Raw genomic sequence first — 19535 nt, forward strand, 5'->3', positions numbered from 1 at the left:
CAGTTCTCATGCACAGCCAACAATTTCCCCCCGTAACCAATTGTGGTACTCTCCTCCTCTCTTCATAACTTAACAATATGCAAAACAAGTCATTAATATATAAATTAATGTAATTTGACCTGATATGTTAGGCTATAAAATTATTTTATTTTAAAATATATTTATAATATCATATAAAATTATATTAACTTATATAAATCTATTTTTATAACAAAAATTTATAATTACATCACTTCTCCATTCATTCTAGTTTACGATTTACCCATAATTTTATGGTATAAATATAAAATTATATATTTTAGTACATTAATTATTGTTTATAGATAATATAGATTTTAGGATTTAATACAGTGAAATTCATATATTGTGTCTATCTCTCTTCAAATTATAGAATATATTTAGATAAAAAATGATCCTGCTGCTATGTCGCCTAGCTTATATTCCTAATGCAAATTGTAATTTTTTTAAGATATTTAAAAAATCAATTCCTTAATTATTAAAAAAAGAAGAGTGCTATAACTACAAATAGATTATACAAAAATAATTATATATACTGATGTGACTTCATGTGATTTGTCAGATCTATTTTACAATAAAAATAACTTTACAATTTGACAAATCACATCAATTTATGAGATTAATTTTATCTAATTATTTTATAATTAGAATATTTCTCTTAAAAAGAACATAAAATATCAAAATGAAAAAACAAAATCACGGAAACTACTATCATTTTCCCAAAAAAAAAAAAAAAAATGACATGGTAAATTGCTATAAACTCGTATGACTGTAAATGTCATTTCAGTGGTGGAAACATCATTTTCTTGAACATTTTATAAAGGTAATTTGGTGTCCGAGGTGGGTTGCCAACCTATAATACATACATTCCATTCAATTATGGCCCCCACTTCACATAATAACCTTCGAAAAACATAAACATAAAATCACTTTTAAAAATACCTAAACCTAAAGCCTACTCCAAGGACCAAAATCATACCCCAGCTCTGTGATCAGTACAATTGCCTCTGACCGTCATGTCTTTCCTCACTCTCTTTCTGTTGCTCCTCCTCCTCCTCCTCCTTCCTCCCACGGCCATCTCTTCCCTCCACGACCTCCTCCAAAGCCAAGGCCTCCCACCTGGTCTCTTCCCAGAAAACGTCAAAACATACACTCTTGACCAAACTGGTCTTCTGGAGGTGCACCTGGAGCAGCCATGCTTGGCCAAGTTCGAGACCAGAGTGTTCTTTGAAAGCATAGTTCGGGCTAACCTCAGCTTTGGTGGGCTTAAAGGGTTGGAGGGCTTGTCTCAGGAAGAACTCTTTCTATGGCTTCCGGTTAAGGATATCATTGTTAACGATCCATCTTCAGGGCTCATTTTGTTTGATATTGGTGTTGCTCATAAACAGCTCTCCCTTTCTCTCTTTGAAAAACCTCCAGTTTGTAAACCTCAAGGTACTCACTCTCCCTCTGATTTTAAATTTTTTTTTATTGATTCTGGTTCTATGTTCTTCATTGTTGGGCAACCTTCTTCTGGGTTTCTTCTGATTTGTTGTTCTCCTCTGTTTGGCTACTGCAAAACCAGAGGTTTAAAGAATTGGAAAATGAAGGGTTATACTGTTGATTATTGTTTGGGGCCTTGAACAGAGGAAATTGATTAGATAGCCTGTTCAAATTTCTGTAAAATTATTTTTGTTCTACAGTTATTTGTTCCCTTCATTTAATTTGCTTTTTAAATATTTAGAATGAAAGCATAAATAAGCTTTAAATTTATCAGTTTTATTTATTTATTTATTTTTTTGCAGCCAGACAGCAGTGATTACTATTGGCAATTTTTTTTTTTTTTTTTTGAATCTTCGTTTTCTTTCTGAAAATCTTATACATTGAGGATTCTGTGACTAACACTTATAAATTTGGAGTGCAGACCTGGTATTGGAGAGGGATGGGAAGAACAAGATGGAATTTCAAGCTCAGAGATGAAAGATGAGTCTTTCATTTGAGAGATGGTGTCCTCTTTCTTTTTGTTTGTTTGTTTTTTTCTTTTTCTTTTCTCTCGGAAAAGAAAATTTGGAGTAAATTTCATACCTGAAGTTAGGGCTGTAAAAATTGAGAAATGAGTGTAAGATTTTGGAATCGAAAGGCAGAATTTTCGGAATTTTGAAGAAGTTATCGATTGTGATCGTGTTTGTAACTTGTCTTCTTATCTATAGGGTGGCATGCCATTCTCTCATTTTTTTTTTTTTTTTTGTGTTAATTTGTTCCTAAAGGCATGTTATTAAATATATCCGTTATCAATAATAGAACCATGTTTGTTTATTATGATGAATCGATGTAGTTTTAGAAAAGAGAAATGCTTTGACTATAAAGAACTCGGTAAGATTTGACGTGGTACGTCAGATTATAAATTTATTTTTATTGTAAAATAGATTTAATGTATCACATAAAATCATATCGGTTTATAAGTTTACTTTCATGAAATCTTGGTACTTTTCTTCACAAAATCAAAAATAAAATAAAATCGGCTGCATTAATTTAATTCTTTCCGAAACTGGGGATGAAGTTATTTAGTTCCATGAATTCAAGAGACACATATAACATGGGGTCTTTATACAGCAGTTTGGTTTGGGACGTGGCATTTGGAAACCTTAAAAAAGACAAACAAAGGAAAAAGTTATGCAAGAAGGAATTGGAATACCTAGAATGTCATTGGAACAAAAGATTCTTAGAACGTCTGAATTTCAACAAGCAGTTCATTTAGGAGGAAATATAGAGAGGGCAACGTAAGAAACAATATTGACACTCACTTGTTCTACATACCATTAATGATCTCTAAACTCCCTAGCTAGTATGCTGGACTGCAAGTTTTTCACCCTAAACTCCCTGAAATTACAAAAAGAGTATACAAGAAATGGACGAACGGAGTAATACTAGATATAATAATGAATTATGTAAGCATCGCGTCCTTATTTTGAAAAAGAGTGTGGCTCACTTTAAAAAAATTAATTTATTCATGTAGACCTCATTTTTACTCAATTTTTTTTTTTAAAAATGTGCAGCCCTTGCACTGCAAATATTATTTCTCAAACTATAGATATCTGTTAAAACTTGTGAAAGTACGTGTACAGATTGAGGAAAGTTGCAGGACAAGTACTCATATATAGTGGGATTACATTATGCCATATTGGGCAATCCTCCAATTGTACATTGTTTGAGTTGTTGATTCTATGTCTGTTTACATAACATAGCTGTAAGAGCAATGCTAGGTACAGTTCTCAAATGGGGACTGTAATACAAGTCTAGGCTATTTTAACTTTAAAATTTTTTAAAATTACAAAATTATCCCTCTTAAAATGATATTTTCTCTCATTTAATAATGTGCTTGTACATGCAGTCTCCACTTGAGGACTGCAAATAGAATTTCTTTAACTGTAATACTCTGATGCTGTAGTTGTTTATGAGTTTGTATTGATCATATCATTGATAGTTGTACCAAGGAATTAGAAACATGTTACCTTATCCAAGTTTTATAGCAAGAGTTATGCGAGATACCATACTCACATCCTACTTCAATTTTAGCCAGCTCAACCTCTGCCTAGGGACATCAAATGAAACATCAACCTCCATATAAGTTATATGATGCTTCAACTTTGCAAAGTTGTTCTTGAAGAATCTTCACATTCTTCTGCGGCTTTTGAATGTATGTAGTCGCATCCTCGATCGATAATATTTGTTTTGTTCATCTAGAATCGAACAAAATAATCATATTAGAACCTACACTCTACGTTGTTGGCAAAAAACAAAAACTTTATGAAAGCATATTCATTAAAATCTAATAAGAGAAATGTTTTAGTAACAAAGAGATTTCACAAAAGTATAACCACAAATTGACGTGACTTGATCATGTGGTATATGTTAGATTCTAAACCTACTTTTACTTTAAAGCAAACCTAATGTATCATATGAAAGTATGTCAGTTTGTAAGTTTACTTATGTGACTGTTTGTTACTGTAGCTCTCATCTAATAATAAACAACTACTCTTCAATACGAATTTCATACAAAATGTTGTTTTATTCATAAATTAGATTTATTACAAAATATTCCCTGGGACCTATTACAAAAGTGATTTCACACACAAAAAAAAATCCAGGTTAACTACGTAAGTCTTATATTAGTCTTGGGCCCATAATGGAATAGGCCGAAAAATATTAACACGAGGAAATTCCTTACTAAAATAATAGAATTAGCCCATTAATTCTATCATTTCTGTTGTTCGAGCAAGGGGGAAGTCTCTCCTCTCTTAATAAAACCACCACTACCTACACCCCATTTGAGTGCACAACGGAGATGCATTCTTCTAGTCAACCATTTTACTTACACATGCTATGGACAAAATGAGCTAGTTTGAGTCGAATTTTCTAACTTAATGTAACAGTATAGAATAAAATAGAAAGTAGATTGATGGTGATGAATACGGATAACTGTATTTTCTCAATGGGATGGAATGGATAGATGAACAGTGAGCCATGCTTTCTTTGAGGGAAAGCACCTCCAATAAAGTGTAACAGAATAATATTCCAGATGATTCCTCCCATTACCCTCGTACAGGTTAATATAGTAGAAATAGTAAATTACTAAGAAGTCCTTATTCTAAATGGGCTCATGGCCCTTACAATACTGGATTAAACTCAAATATAACTAAGATAGATGTTGGGCCCTCAGACAGCCCACGGCCCAGGTTGCTTCTTCATTTGATGACCCAGCCCTTCACTCGCACGGCCCAATACTCAACCCAATCTTCTTCAACCCACGACAGCTTCTTACACTTAGGGTTTCCTCACAACACAACACTTCACTTTGAGTTCCGTATGTTCTTCTCCCATCCGTCGTGTCACACTTAACAATCTTGATCTCCATCTTCATACGTCATATTGAAGTCAACACTCAATGGAAGTCAACAATCAACAATCTTCTTGTTGTTGCTACGAGCTTTATTATTGATTATGATTGGATATCTCTCATATACTTGCAAGTTGTCTAGATGACTGGAGATCAACTTCATATTATGTATTCATGATGGCAGGAGGGGCTGTTTCTTGGAAAAGTGTCAAGCAAACAATTATAACTTCCTCAACTATGGAGGCAGAGCATATTGCTCGTGATGAGACTACATGCTAGGCTATATGGTTATGAAATTTTATCTCAAAATTCAGTATTGTGAATACCATTATGAGACCGTTGAAGATATGTTGTGATAATTCTAGAGTAGTTTCTTTCTCTCTAAATATTAGGAGCTCTTCACGCTCCAAGCATATTAACATAAAATACTTGTTTGTTAAAGGGAAAGTAGATGAGTCTCATATTTTTGTTTAGCACGTTTTCATAGAACACATGTTGTCTAATCCACTAACAAAAGGTTTTGCCCCAAAAATATTTCAGGAGATGTGACCAATATGGGGTTGTTTTTATCTTTTGTTGTACTTCATTAGTGGGAGTTAATGTGTATATGTGCATATCGTGAATATTGATTATGTTGCCATATATTATTGTGTGATCATTTTATTTATGGCATTACTATAGTTGTAACATGAGACATTCAGACTTAGTCTTGATGGGCTTCTTATGAAAACTAGCGTTAACCCTTCATGAGGAAGTCCATTTCTCTCACCCTAAAATAATAGAATCGGCCCATTGGATTATATGATCTTCTTGTTGCTAGGGCAAGATGGAAGCTTTTCCTCTCTTAGAAAAACCACCACTAACAATAGACCCATTCGAGTCCACAATGGAGATGGGTTTTTTCAAGTTGAGGAGTTAATTACACAAGATATGGATGAAATGAGATAGTTTGAATTGAGATTTTCTAACATAACAATCTTCTCCTTCTTCCTCCCCATCAATGCCATTCTCAATGGCGGAAATGTTAGTCTATAGCTCAAAAAGTTACTTACTATTGACAACTCTAAGTGATTAGAAGCTCTTATTGCAGTTGTTCTCCCTTTAGCTTTACAAGTTAATGTAAAGTTATAAAAGTCGTACTCCAAAAGGGCCATCTGAAATTGAAACCTACATATAATAACTTGATAGGTCTTTAATCTTGAATATATCATCAAGGAAGTTCCTCAAATAACAATAGCTTCTACATAGTTTCCTGCTGTGCAATCACATCATCCAAATACACTAGAAGAATTTGTGAAAGTTTTGTTAGTTTATATGTAAATAAAAAATGGTCTGCTCATGACTGTATAAATCCATACTCTAGTGAGGCACAAGAAAACTTTGAAAACCACTACCTTGATGCCAGCTTTAAGCCATACAATAACTTATTGCATTTACAAACCAAGTTGTCCCCCTTGCGAGAGAATCCAAGAGGAATGTCTATATACACATCTTATAAATCACCAAGAAAGAATGCATTATTCACATCCAATTGGTGAGAAAAACCAGTTTTGGGTTGCTGCTATGGCTAGGGCACATCTCTCAGTTAGGAGTTTAGCCACAAGTAAAAAGGTTTCTTGGAAGTCCAGTCCCTCAATTTGAGTGTATTCTTTGGCAACCAATTTAGCCTGATGAGTGTACGAAAGTGCACTCTAAATACCTTATTATTGAACAAAAATGCAAAAATGTGAATAGAAATCTTAAGAATTAATGTGTATTCTTGAATTGAGTTTCTATTTACTTTGGGATATTCCTAAGCATATTTTTATGTTTAATTTCAAAGTTTATAAAAGAGTAAGTCAAAGCCTAGTCAAATTCAAATGAGGATTTTCATGTGGGCAAGATGTTGGAACAACCTAAAAACTTTCAATAAGTGTAGGACTTTTCAAATAAGGATAATGATGGGGTTTGAGAGTAATTCGGATCAGAGTACAAAATGCTCTAGGAGATAGCCTGAACATACCTTAGTGTTTTGATCATAACTTTTCACTTACACATTCAATTGATGTAATGCTTGATGTGTTGGAAAGCTATCTTAAAGGGTTACAAATTTGTCTCTAATAAGGATTTCTAAATTCAAACTCCTGAAGTATGTATGTGGCTGCTAAGCTGAGTCCTAAAATTTAGGCGATGTTTTATGCAAGAATCATGAAGATATTATGGTTTCTTTCCTACTCTATATAAGAATATCGTTAGCACGAAATTGAGAGTTTTTTAGAGAGAGATGGCTCAATTCTAAAGAGAGGAGAAAAATACTATTTTTATTTATTTGTTAGTTCTATGGAGAACTAAATTTTGGGTAAAGTCTAGGGCGAAAATTGATTGGTAAAAATATTTTGACTATATTTCAATTTATAGATTAAGTTTTATTGTTTAAGATTCTAGGATTCAATTCTCTATTTGTTTTTGATATTATAAGTTTGAAACAATTATATTAAATCTTGCTATGGTTTGATTTTTTTGAGCTATTGTGACTTAAATAGGCTTTTCGTGTAATTGATGTGATCTTTTGCTGCATTATTGTTTGAGAACATAGTATCGTCTTTAGATCTGATATTCATTTTTATATATGAAAATTGTGGTTTGTAAAGAGAGAATAGATTCTAGAATTAAATTTGAGAAAGCAAATGAATATAATGTCATATATTCTAATTAGGAATTTGGTGCTATAATTCTTAATTGTATATATAGTTTGGATTGAAAAAGTCAGAGTATTGGATCTGGTTGATAGAAGCCCAAAGTTTTACTTGCCTTCTTATCCATACCCTAATCTCATTTTAATTACGTGCTTTAGGTAGAATTTTCAGATTCTTGTCATATTATAATTTGATATTTTTTTAAGCTTGCGTCTTGTTGTGTTTCTTCCGACTCCCTATGGATCGACACCCTGAACTATACTGTAACACCGCGTACTAGTTTGGCCGTAATCAATTTTTGGCACTGTTGCAGGGGAGACAGTTAAAGAATCGATACAAGTAATTTATTCAGCAGACTGTAAAGGTGGTAACTTTGTTCCCTCTTTTAGCTTGTTACATTATTATTTTTCTTTCTTTTCATAGTATTTTTAGTTTTTAGTATTTTGTTACCTTGCATGCATAGATATAGAGATGCATTAGGTAGATTTGCTTGTAGCCTTTGCTAGAGCCAGAATCAAATTAAGTTCTTCCCCTTGCAAGAGAATCCAAGAGGAATTTCAATATACACATCTTATAAATCACCATGAAAGAATGCATTATTCACATCCAATTGGTGAAGAAAACCAGTTTTGGGCTGCTGCTATGGCTAAGGCACATCTCTCAGTTAGGAGCTTAGCCACAAGTAAAAGGGTTTATTGGAAGTCTAGTCCCTCAACTTGAGTGTATTCTTTGGCAACCAATCTAGCCTTATAATGTTCCATGCTTCCATCAAATTTATATTTTATCTTATACACCCATTTGGAGCATATAGATATTTTCACATCAGTTAAGGAAGTTAAGGTTCAGATTTAGTTGTTTTCTAAGGCTTTGATTTTTGCAACCATGCTTGATGCGATTGAGGAAACTTGACTACGTGTTGGAAGGTTTTTGGTTCAAAATGATAAGTGTAAGGAAAGACAATTGATTGATATGAATGAGATAAACAATGGTAAGAAAGATAGGAAGAAAAGGGGTAGGATGGAGAAGAGGACTTGCCATGTTCTATAGAAAGAAGACATTGGTAGAGGGCTAGACAGAGCAGCAAGCTGACAATGGTAGTTGTAGGTTAATTCAAATTACCTCAAGCGGAGTAGAATTTCCATAAGCCCGGATCTTTGCTCATCTTACACCCCACGTTAGGTTGTTGTGATTGCACCTCTACTTCGTTTCAAAGGCTATTAGAGTCTCTTAAAACAATTCAATACTTCAAGATCGAGGGTTTAAAATGATTGATCTAGGAAACTGTAGAAAAAGAGAGGATGTCCACACTCTATTAAAGAGTTTCCTAATAGAATGGTTAGTTAACTTCTCTAAAAGTTAGTTAGCTACGAGTGGTAGAGACTTAATTAACTGCATGTAACTTGTGAGGCCTTACCTAATGTAAAAGGGGATAAACCATTCATGGAGTTTAAGGGAAGGCAAAGACGAGAAACGCTCCAATCGTCTTAGGAACTAGCAGCATGAGACATCGAGTGTATCCAACATCTGGGCGAGCAAACACCTCATGGAAATCTGGTTGACATGTCCCAGAGTGGGAAAAAGATGAGGAACTCAGCCATGGTAGATGAGCTAGAGAAGTCGTCTCCCGTAAGGATGAGAATAAGGAGCCAAAGGGACTGACAAGGTCGGGCGAGTTACAAGCTACCTGCCCAAGGCGAGAAAGGATCACTTGCCAAAGAAGAGCTATGGACAACGACTGACACAACCAGACACGAGAACTTTTTGGGATAACACGAAAGAGTTCGGAGAAGTGCCAGCAACGTATGCAGGAGCCCAAACTCAATTTGAGAGGTCACATCTGGAGAGGCTACACATTTAAAGGTGAAGGCGCGACAAATCATGTCGTCAGGACCCAAAAGCATGGCCCGATGCCATGTGGAGGACCCTCATTCAAAGAAAAACTTAGGAGTTGGCGGACCATTGGGTGTGCGGAGCATGCCCTGATCACCTGTCTCTATCATCCTATGGTATGACAATACAAGAATGAAAGACTCATATCCAAGCATATTAGGAGTTAGTGATACATTGGAGAAGATATCTAACATCCCCACACTATTTAAAGGACTTGGAAGTGGGACAAGACCTCACTTTTGATACCTTAATTATTAAAGAGCTCGAGAAGGCGACTGCTGCAGAAAGTAAGGAGTAGAGAGGCAACGAGCAAACTTCTGACCTAGGAAGGTAGGTTAGCTTCTAAGACAGTGCTAGGTAATGTGGGGTGAATGTTTTGTGTGAGAGGCATTGTATCACTTATGTAATATTTTCCCCCATTTCTAAAAACATAAATAAATGTTTCAAGAACTATGTTTCTAATTATATTTACTCACTGATTTCGATGCTTTTAATATTTTCTACAATTGATGATGAAACTTTGTGTGGGAGCCTTGGATACCAGTGTGTGTGAGTGTGTGCGTGTATTTCTTTGTGGAGTCAACGAGAGTCTATATTCATTCTACGGGATAAAGAATCCCTCGGGACCATTCTGCGAAGCGTTGCCACGTACATCACAAGAGAAGGAGAATGCCTTTTGGGGCGTGGGGTGGAACAATGTCGTACTTAGCCTCAACTAATAGTCGAGATGTGGGATCGCCTAGCATATCATGTGCCAGTGTCTTCAAGTTGGTTGTGACCAGGTAGTGTAGCATCCCCGGGGCAACAAGTTTTAGTGTGTGCCTATAAGCAAGTGTGTGTGTGTGCGCACCTATGAGCAACTGTGGAAATGTGTGCCTATGAGCAAAAAATGACAATTAACCCAATACTAGTTTTACAGGTTTTCCATTATATAGAGATGGTAACTCCTTGCCATAATAGAATAATTGAGATTTTGTCTATTTTGCATAAAGAAATGGCTACGTCCTAACAGGGTGATTCCTCGCCATGCCTATATATATGTTTTCACTGAGAAGGTGATTGCTCAACAGGTTTTGAGGATACACATAGCTATAAGAGAGAGGGTGATACCTCCCCACGCACATGCTTGTTCTTCCAATACTTACATTGTAACACCCCGGTCCCGTAGGGATCGAAAAGTTACTCCCTATAACTTAAAACTCACAATTCATCAATATATTTATAGACTCCAAAATATAACGTCATCAGAATACTACAAAGTCTCTTAATAAAATCCGCCACTTCTCAGAAATCTTTTATGAGTAATCCGCTATGCTTAAATAATCATCTCACCGATGCTCCATAATCCTGATCCTTAGCTGGTCTATTCAAAAATCATCTGAAAAATAATTGGAGATAAGGGGTGAGTTATCAACAACTCAGTAAGCAGAGGATATATACTAGTGTGTAAACATGAGCATTTTCACAGAGTTCAGAATGCAGAAACAAAACATTTCAGTATCAATATGCAAATCTAAAAAAATATATATTATCAGAAAATCAGAGCGACTTTTCAAATATTTCATATTCAGAAACCAACTTTTCATATTCAAAGACTCCTTTGGCACAACATGACTGAACATTTTTGTCTTATCATATCATATCAGAGCATCATATCATAACAGAGACCATGTTTAACCCCCGTGGTAGGGTTGTGCATCCTGCAGAAAGCCAAGTAGAACATAAATCACCGTGTTACCAAAGTGATTGCACTAAGAACAGAAAATCACTATTATATCCCGTGGCGGGCCAGAGGTCACTATTATCTCCCGTGACAGGGCCATAGGTCACTATTATATCACGTGACAGGGCCATAGGTCACGATTATATCCCGTGACAGGGCCATAGGTCACTATTGTATCCCGTGACAGGGCCAGAGGTCACTATTATATCCCGTGACAGGGCCGCATATCAGAGCAAAACAAAATCAAAATCACCATATCAGAATCAGAATCAGAGTCAGAACAGAATCAGAAAATCATGTCAAAGGTTTTTCAAGTGCCACATCTTATCAACACAGAGGACTGAACATAATCAGATCACAAAAACATAACTTATATACAAAATTTCATATTCGCTCTCTTTTTCAAAGTTCAGAAACAGAATATAAAAAATAAGCTCATGTCTACACCAGTCATGACAGAAAATACTTTCTTCTTAAACAGAATCTCATGAGTACTACAGAACAAATATCTGAGGTTGTTTTCAGATTTCTTTTCATAGCAAAACATGCGCATTTTTCAAAAAGGACCTGAGGGACCTGAGTTCATTTTATTTAATGCAAAGTCTAGCATATGAACCCCGTTTACCTGGATTTCTTAGCTTTTCAGAATTTTTCTCAAAAATGCCGAACAAATATTAATCGTCACCTATAAAATAATCAAGTAATTCCCGTAAATTTCCAATCAACCACTTATTTCGATATTTAATCCTAAACTTCTAAAATAACCTATTTATTTCCTCAAAACCTAAAATTCTCATAATTTACAAAATACCGTCATTTTCTCAAAACCATCAATATCCACCTAAACAAATTCGTACCGAATAAGAACTTAATCAAGCAAGTGTTAAGACAATTACATAACTCAATAAAAAGTAATGTTTAAAATATCTAAAGTACCGACAACGTATTATAAATTAATAAAATACTTAGACTACTTTAAAAATCTTATAAAATACGCCATGAAAAATTCCTCTCTTAAAAAAAATAGGTTTACTTCATTTAGTTAACAATATTATTAAAATATTTTCTACACAAAAATAATGTTTTATGAGACTTAAAAACCAAAACTCATTTCAACACAACAACAAAAATTAAATAAATAAATACCCTTCATCCGAAAACATATTTCCAGAAATTATAGGGGTAAAACTGGCAATAAAATTCAACTATCAAGTTAACACTTTGAAAAGAAAAAATTTTGCACGTAAACTATCCTATTAACACTATGAAAAGAAACACAACTAATAACTGCATGGAGGCTCACCGAGAGAGAAGTGAAACGTGTGGCAGGGCAAAGGGTTGGCCGGTGGACAACAGTGGTCATGGCGGTGGGGCACCGAGAGAGAGAGACCAACAATGAGAGAGAGATAGGGTGATAAGCGAGAGAGCACGGAGAGTGAGAGAGAGTAACCGTGAGGGTAAAAAAGAAAAAAAAATGGATGAGAGTCAAAGGCCTCAACAATCGGCACGGGGTGACGACGGTCTCACAGCCAGTGATTGCTACTGCTTTTACGGTGGTTCCCGACGCGAAAGACGGTGGTTTGTAGTGGCTTGCGGTGGAATAACACTGAGGGAGAGAGAGTTGTACGCATCACGCGGCTTGCGTGGGGCTTCGGACGGTGGTGCTGGACGTCACTGGGCGGCGGAGGCTTGCTTTCCGGCGTCGTCTGATGCTGCTGACGGTGGCGTCGTTGCCCAACTGAGGCAAGGCATGGTTCTCACTTTGAGCGACAATGCTCTGTTCCATGGTTCCAAAACAGAGTAGCTCCGGTTTTTGCTTTCGACGGACGACGGTGGATAGTGGCATTTATGTGCTGAATGGCTAAGGAGTATGGGTCAACGGGCGGGTCTGGCGGCTTGTGGTGTCGTTGCCGTGTGAGTGGAGCTGGTTCCCATTTAATGACACAGAGGGGTTGTGAATGAGAGGTTATAGTGGGTGATGGAGGCTGAGGTGTGAAAAAGAAAAAGCGGCAACTATCGGTTTTCGTTGAGGATGAAGAACGTGCAATTATATAGATGAAAGGGCGACCAAAAAAAAAAAAAATATAAAACCCTAGAGAGCCGAGACAGAGATGTGTGCGCGGATGTGCCATGTGTGTGTGCATGGAGTGGACGAGAGGAAAAACTTACGGGAATAAAAAGAAATATAGACGGAAAGAATAAAACGTGCGGAAAGAAAATAAAAATAACGTGTGAAGAAAATAAAAATAAAATACAATGAACTAAAAATAAACAAATAAAAAAAAATTTTGAACATGATTGGGTCCGGGTATTACATACATGAAACGTTTTAGTGCATATTCAATAGCATTGTCTTTCATTAACGGTTTTGTCATAATTGTCTAACCTACCTATGGTTTCATTCTCGAGACCATAGATTTTGATGCAGGTTTAGATTCTAGCATGACGCCTGAGGAAGATGAGTCAATCCCGCCCGAATCCTGACTAAGAAGACTAGGACCTGTCTTAGCACCAGTACCCACCATAGCTACCATGTGCCTTTCGTCATGTACATTGCTAAGCCAAGTGCTCATTTGTAATTTAGGCGGCTGCTTACGAAGACTAACTCTATGTATCCTGGATAATATAATGTTTTGAGGTTATGAAGGGCGAGAAACCCCTTTTTGTATAAAGCCTAGTTTCTGGTAGATACATATTTACGTTGTTACTATGACATGTTCTATTTATATTTTTGTTGTGTTATCATCAACCGAATTTGATACACATGTACTTCCTTGGAGATTACTACACTCCTAAAAATTTCTCTTGGTGTTGACCAGTTGGCCAGCATCCTTTTGGCAGCACGAAACCTCACCTAGTCTTTCATGAGGGATGGGGTGACACAACTTGGTATCAGAGCTATGCTTTTATGCATGACTCTGGGCAACTCTTAGAAGTATAAGATTGTACTAGAAAATATGGGTGAAATAGCATGATAGTTTGAGCATTCTAGCAGTAAGCCTGATCTATGCTTAGGATGGTAAGGTGGGATAATATGTAATAAGCTTGGGTTATGTATCAGTTTTTAATGATGGTGCGACCAAGAGCGAACACCGAGTGGTCATGAAGGAGGATTGTTTAATGGAGAAATGGACAAAGTACTAATTAAAGCACTAAATCGGATATGATGGAACAACAATATGCAAATCCAATCAGTAAGAAGCCCAAGATATGAGCGAACAACAATCGCCGAGTGTTCTCGTCATATGCAAATCCAATCGGTAAGAAACCCCAAAGAAGAAGGAAGATGATCTACGTATGAGCCATTTTTGGCTCATCGTTACCCAAGATTCTTAGAAAACGAGGGATCGACGAGAGCAGAAAGGTAGATATTTGACATAGAAAGGACATTTGAGGTGTGCGAGTGCACAGAGGACCATAAGGTACTATAAGCTACCTACTCCAGGGAGAAGTAGGTTTGTGGTGGAATACCTAGAGGCAACTCCTTACATTGGAACTAGGAGCCACGGGTAGGATCTAGTGGGAAAGGTTCAAGAAAGAATTTGATGACCGATATTTCTTGGAGATTATAAGGAAACAGTGATCAAAGGATTTTGCTGTATTGGTTCGAAGAAACATGACAGTGAAACAATGTGCCACCTTATTTCTATGAAAGCCATGAGGGCCTTCTCGACCACAAAAACAATCATTTTTATTTCCTAATTGTCATTTTTAGTTAACTCTTTTATTTTTGATTAATTTTCTTTGATGGTAATGTTTATCTTCAGAGTTGACTTACCAGAATTTCTTAGTGCTCTGCAAATTGAAGGTTTCGTTGATGTGTTGCCTGAGGTTGAGTGAGATTACTACATTGAGAAAGATGACACCGAAGAGGAACATTCTTCCACAGGATGGAACCCTACACTGATTTACGATACCTATCCCGACAAAGATGAAGTCATGGAAGAGATAAGTATTTTTTCTGAAAATATAGAAAATTATGAAAAAGGAAGATGGTAGTGAAAGTTTGAGGATTGAATACGAAACAACTTTTGAGCCAATTACTTATGTTGATTTTCTAGGAATTGAGGAGTTATTTTCTAGTTCCCCAAGGAAAAATATTACTTTTGGATTCGGAATGTGGGATGGAGACTTGATTTTAGACTATGAGATGCTCAATGCTATTTTATTTGAGCTAATCAAATCTATGTCAACTTTGCCATGATCGTTGGGATGGGACTCCAAAACAAGATAAAGATGAGTTTAACTGGACATCCAAAAGATCGAGGCAACTTTGTCTCGAATGACACCACCACCGCTTGAATTACCAGGATTACCTCGACAGCTACCATCACAATTCAATTTAACCCAATCGGAAGGAGGCTTAATCCATGAAACCAGCCTACCTGGTCTCGCATAAGAAATACGATTTGGAAATTGTAGTTCCCTCACAATCTCCAAATCTGGCTGCTTGAGCTTTCACAAGGCGTTTGAATTTTCTACCACAGCACTCACCTAGTATCTAACTTGCTTCCAAACCTGATCCGCACTCCAATTCACACCCTCCATTCTTGCTTTGCACCTTCTTTTCCATATGCACCATGTGATCACACACGGTATCACCCTAATTAGCAGGCCTTTAATAGATGACTTCTTGGCATAAACAAACCAGCTAGACATTCTGGTTTTCCAAGAGACAACTTAGAGTGAAACGGGATCCCCAACAGTGCACTAGCTCGACGCCTCTGCAGCAACTTCACCTGTAGATAAAATATGATCCATATCCTCATGACATCTCTGCACACAGTAGTCCCAAGCAATTGTATTCCTTTAGTCTGAACTCTATCATCCACAAACAAACATCTAAACCATATTTTCCATAAACAAATGGAGATTCTTTTAGGTAGCAAAGGGTGCCACAACCAATGATGCCAAACCAGGTTTTCTCCTTTACTCCGCACTACCTCCCACGCTGATTTTGTTGAGAACTTCCCATCAAGAGCTGGCTTCCAAATGCCAATACCCACACCTATTTTACCAACCGGGACATTCTGCAAAATTTCTATTGTTTTTTCAGCTCCAACCAACTCCAGTAAAACCTTCGAGTTCCAAGAATTCTGCTGCCAGTAGTCACGGATGCAGAGCTTCATATTAGATATCACCTCTATGCTTACCGACAATGGGCCCGAAGCTAGCCACCTGTCAAACCAAAAGAGGAATTCCCATCACACACCAACGTTTTCATATTATCCATAACTTCCGGCATAGTAACAAGCATAGCTCTCCAGAACCTTGAATCAGCTGGCCTCTCCATCCGGGCAAGAACATGATTGTTCCTACCATATTTGGCCCTAAACAAATCCGCCCATAAATTATTAAAGGTGAGTAACCTGAATGCAAGTTTCATATGTAACAATTTTTGAACTTCCTTGAGGTCTCTTACACCCAAACCCCCTTTCGAAGTTGGTTTACACACTATCCCCCAAGAATGCCAATGAAACTTGTTTTTCCCTTCCATCTCTCACCACCAAAAATTGGCTAAAAGAGAATTTATGCGATTGAAGGTGCCCAACGGAATATTCAGAACCGACATCAAGTGAATGGACAAACTAGATAGGACATGCCTTAGCAGCATCAACCATCCACCCTGTGAAAGCAATTTAAATTTCCAACCGGTGATTTTCTTGCGGTTCTTATCTACCAACGGTTCCAATACATGGGACGTCAATTTGTCAGAAACCAATGGAGTGCCCAAGTATGTAACTGGGAAACTGCCTTCCACGAAACCTGTAATATGTAGCAAACACCTTTTGCAAGCAGGTGAGATATGCTTGGATAAAAAAACTGCATATTTCACTCTACTGATTTTTTGCCCCGACCAATTCTCATACAACTCAAGGACCTTTATCAAATTTTTTATCGACCTCTTCCCACCATTAGCAAATATAAGGATGTCATCCGCATATAATAAATGAGAAACTAAAGGCGCCCCAAGTGGATGATAAAATTTGCCAATACGACCATCTTCAAAATTCCTACGTAGTAACCTCGTCAAAACCTCCTCTATAAGAATAAATAGTAAAGGGGAGAGGGGATCCCCTGGCACAATCCTCTTGCTGACTGAAAAAAACCCTTTGAAGTACCTTTTATCATGACCGAAAACCACGGGGCCTCCACCCAATTCATTATGATTTTACAAAAACAATCCGAGAACTGTAAGCTCTCAACACTTCCAAAACAAATCCCCAATGAACTCTGTCATAGGCCTTAGCCATATCTAGCTTAACCATCACATTACCACCTGTCCTTTTCTTATGTAAAGAATGAAAATTTCCTGTGCAAGCGAAATATTCTCAAAAATACTACGCCCCGGAATAAAAGCCCCTTGTTCATGTGAAACCAACTTTTGAACAAAAGTTGTGAGTCTGGAAACAATAATCTTCGAAAAAAGTTTATAAGCCACCGAGCACAAACTGATGGGACGAAATTTGTCAAAACTCGAAGGATTATCCACCTTCCGAATTAGAACAATAAATGAGGAGGAATAAAACCTTGAGAGATGAGTACCCTGGAAAAAATCTTGTGCTGCTCTGATGAGATCCTCCTTAACAATATCCCTGCAAGCCATATAAAATTCTGATCCATAGCCGTTGGGCCCTAGGCTACTCTCTTTTAGAAACGAGAATACTGCTCTTTTGACTTCCTCCCCCGTCGGTACTGCACACAAGAAAATATTGTCAACCTCTGAAATCCGCTGATTTATTAAAGCTGAGAGGTTGCTAGCCACAATGAGGGACATCTCCACTAGGAGAGTCTAGAAAATTTAGCACCCTCCTCATGAACCACCTCTGCACCTTCCAAGATCCTTCCATCGTCCATCACCATTCTATCCAGTCAACTCTTCTTGCCCCTCTGAGTTAGTGCAGAATGGAAAAACTTTGAGTTTTAATCTCCCTCAGTTAACCATTTCTTTTTTGCAAGCTAACCCAGGCGAGTAGCTTCTCTTTTATCCCACACCTGCAACTCCAACTTCATAGACAAACAATCCTCTTCATCCTCCACTGAAATTCCAGCTTGTAACTAGCTTTCCAGAACATCAAGGCGTTCCTCCAGGGCTTGAATCTTCGGCCCTACCCACCCCAATACGCCCCGATTCTATGCCCGTAACGTTATTTTTGTGCGTTTCAAACGTGAAGCCAGTTTGAAGAGTCCCAATCCCATGTCCATCCTACACCAGGGGTCCTTCACACACGACAAAAAAGTTTCATGCGAGGACCACATGTTTTGAAAGCGAAATGGAGGCGGACCATATAAAGATGACGACCGATTCACATAGACCACCATCAGACAATGATCCGCAGACTTTCTACCCAGATATTTAAGACAAGCTGAACCAAACGAAATTGAGAAAGCTGAATTAATAAGAGATCTATCAAGCTTTGCCTAGCTATGCGACACCCTTTCATGTCCATTGCACCACGACATAAGTTGATCTGTACTTGATAAATCAACAAGCCCACAGTGATGAATACAATCATTAAAATCCGCCATCGATACAAGAGGCCATGGATTTCCACCAATTCTTTCCGCATCCCCTCGAATGATGTTAAAATCACCTAAAACTAACCAAGGATCATCCAAAACTTGTGTCTCTACCAGACTCCTCCATAGCTCCCTTCGATCTACATACGAACACTTCGGATAAACAAAAGACACCATGATCCTTTGTCCGTCCTTACTAAACCAGCCTGACACCATCTGCATCGTCATTGAAACCACCTCAAAGGCATTTAAATCCTTCCAAAAAAATCCACAATTTACCACCCTTACTTTCATTAGAAAGAAAATGTTGGAAACTCAAAAAAGAACCCAGTGTTGCCATATGATCCTCAGCCGCAAATGGCTCTAATACAACAAACATATCCACTTTAAACTTCTTAATTAAATTCTTTAGCCTTCCTCTAGACCTGCCCAACCCTTTAAGGTTCCAGAAAAAAAATTGTATCAATCATAAATCCAACTTATGAGAACGGGTATGAACCCTCTGGGACTTTCCTCCGCATGTTTTCCTCCAAATTCTTTTTTGATGACAGGCATTGCTCTGTATCCGAATCATACAGTTTCCCTTTACCCCTTAACCCTGAAACTTCACCAACTTCCTGCTCAGAGGAATAGTCTAAAGACACCTTCCCCTGACTAGAGGTTGTTGCCCCTCAATGGGTTGAGCTAGGCAGATCCCACCTTTCTCTTTCATGCTCACCAAAGACTCCTCATGTGAAAATCGAATATCTTCATCACACCACACTTCCTCAACATCCTCCTCATCACTTTCCGATTCTATGGCACTACCAACTGGCCCCACACTTTTATTCTG

At 37.3% G+C, this 19535-nt stretch overlaps 1 protein-coding gene across 1 annotated transcript; it reads left to right on the top strand.

The window, feature by feature from the left end:
• The first annotated feature begins 959 nt into the window (after positions 1 to 959).
• Positions 960 to 2188, top strand: LOC108981463. Its single transcript, XM_018952643.2, has 2 exons — positions 960 to 1452; positions 1922 to 2188. The coding sequence occupies exons 1-2, from the start codon at positions 1035 to 1037 to the stop codon at positions 1975 to 1977; spliced, it is 474 nt and encodes a 157-aa protein (XP_018808188.2). The 5' UTR covers positions 960 to 1034; the 3' UTR covers positions 1978 to 2188.
• Positions 2189 to 19535: the final 17347 nt, after the last annotated feature.

Source organism: Juglans regia, chromosome 4 (genome assembly GCF_001411555.2).
Source record: "Juglans regia cultivar Chandler chromosome 4, Walnut 2.0, whole genome shotgun sequence".
In the NCBI taxonomy this organism is placed as follows: domain Eukaryota; kingdom Viridiplantae; phylum Streptophyta; class Magnoliopsida; order Fagales; family Juglandaceae; genus Juglans; species Juglans regia.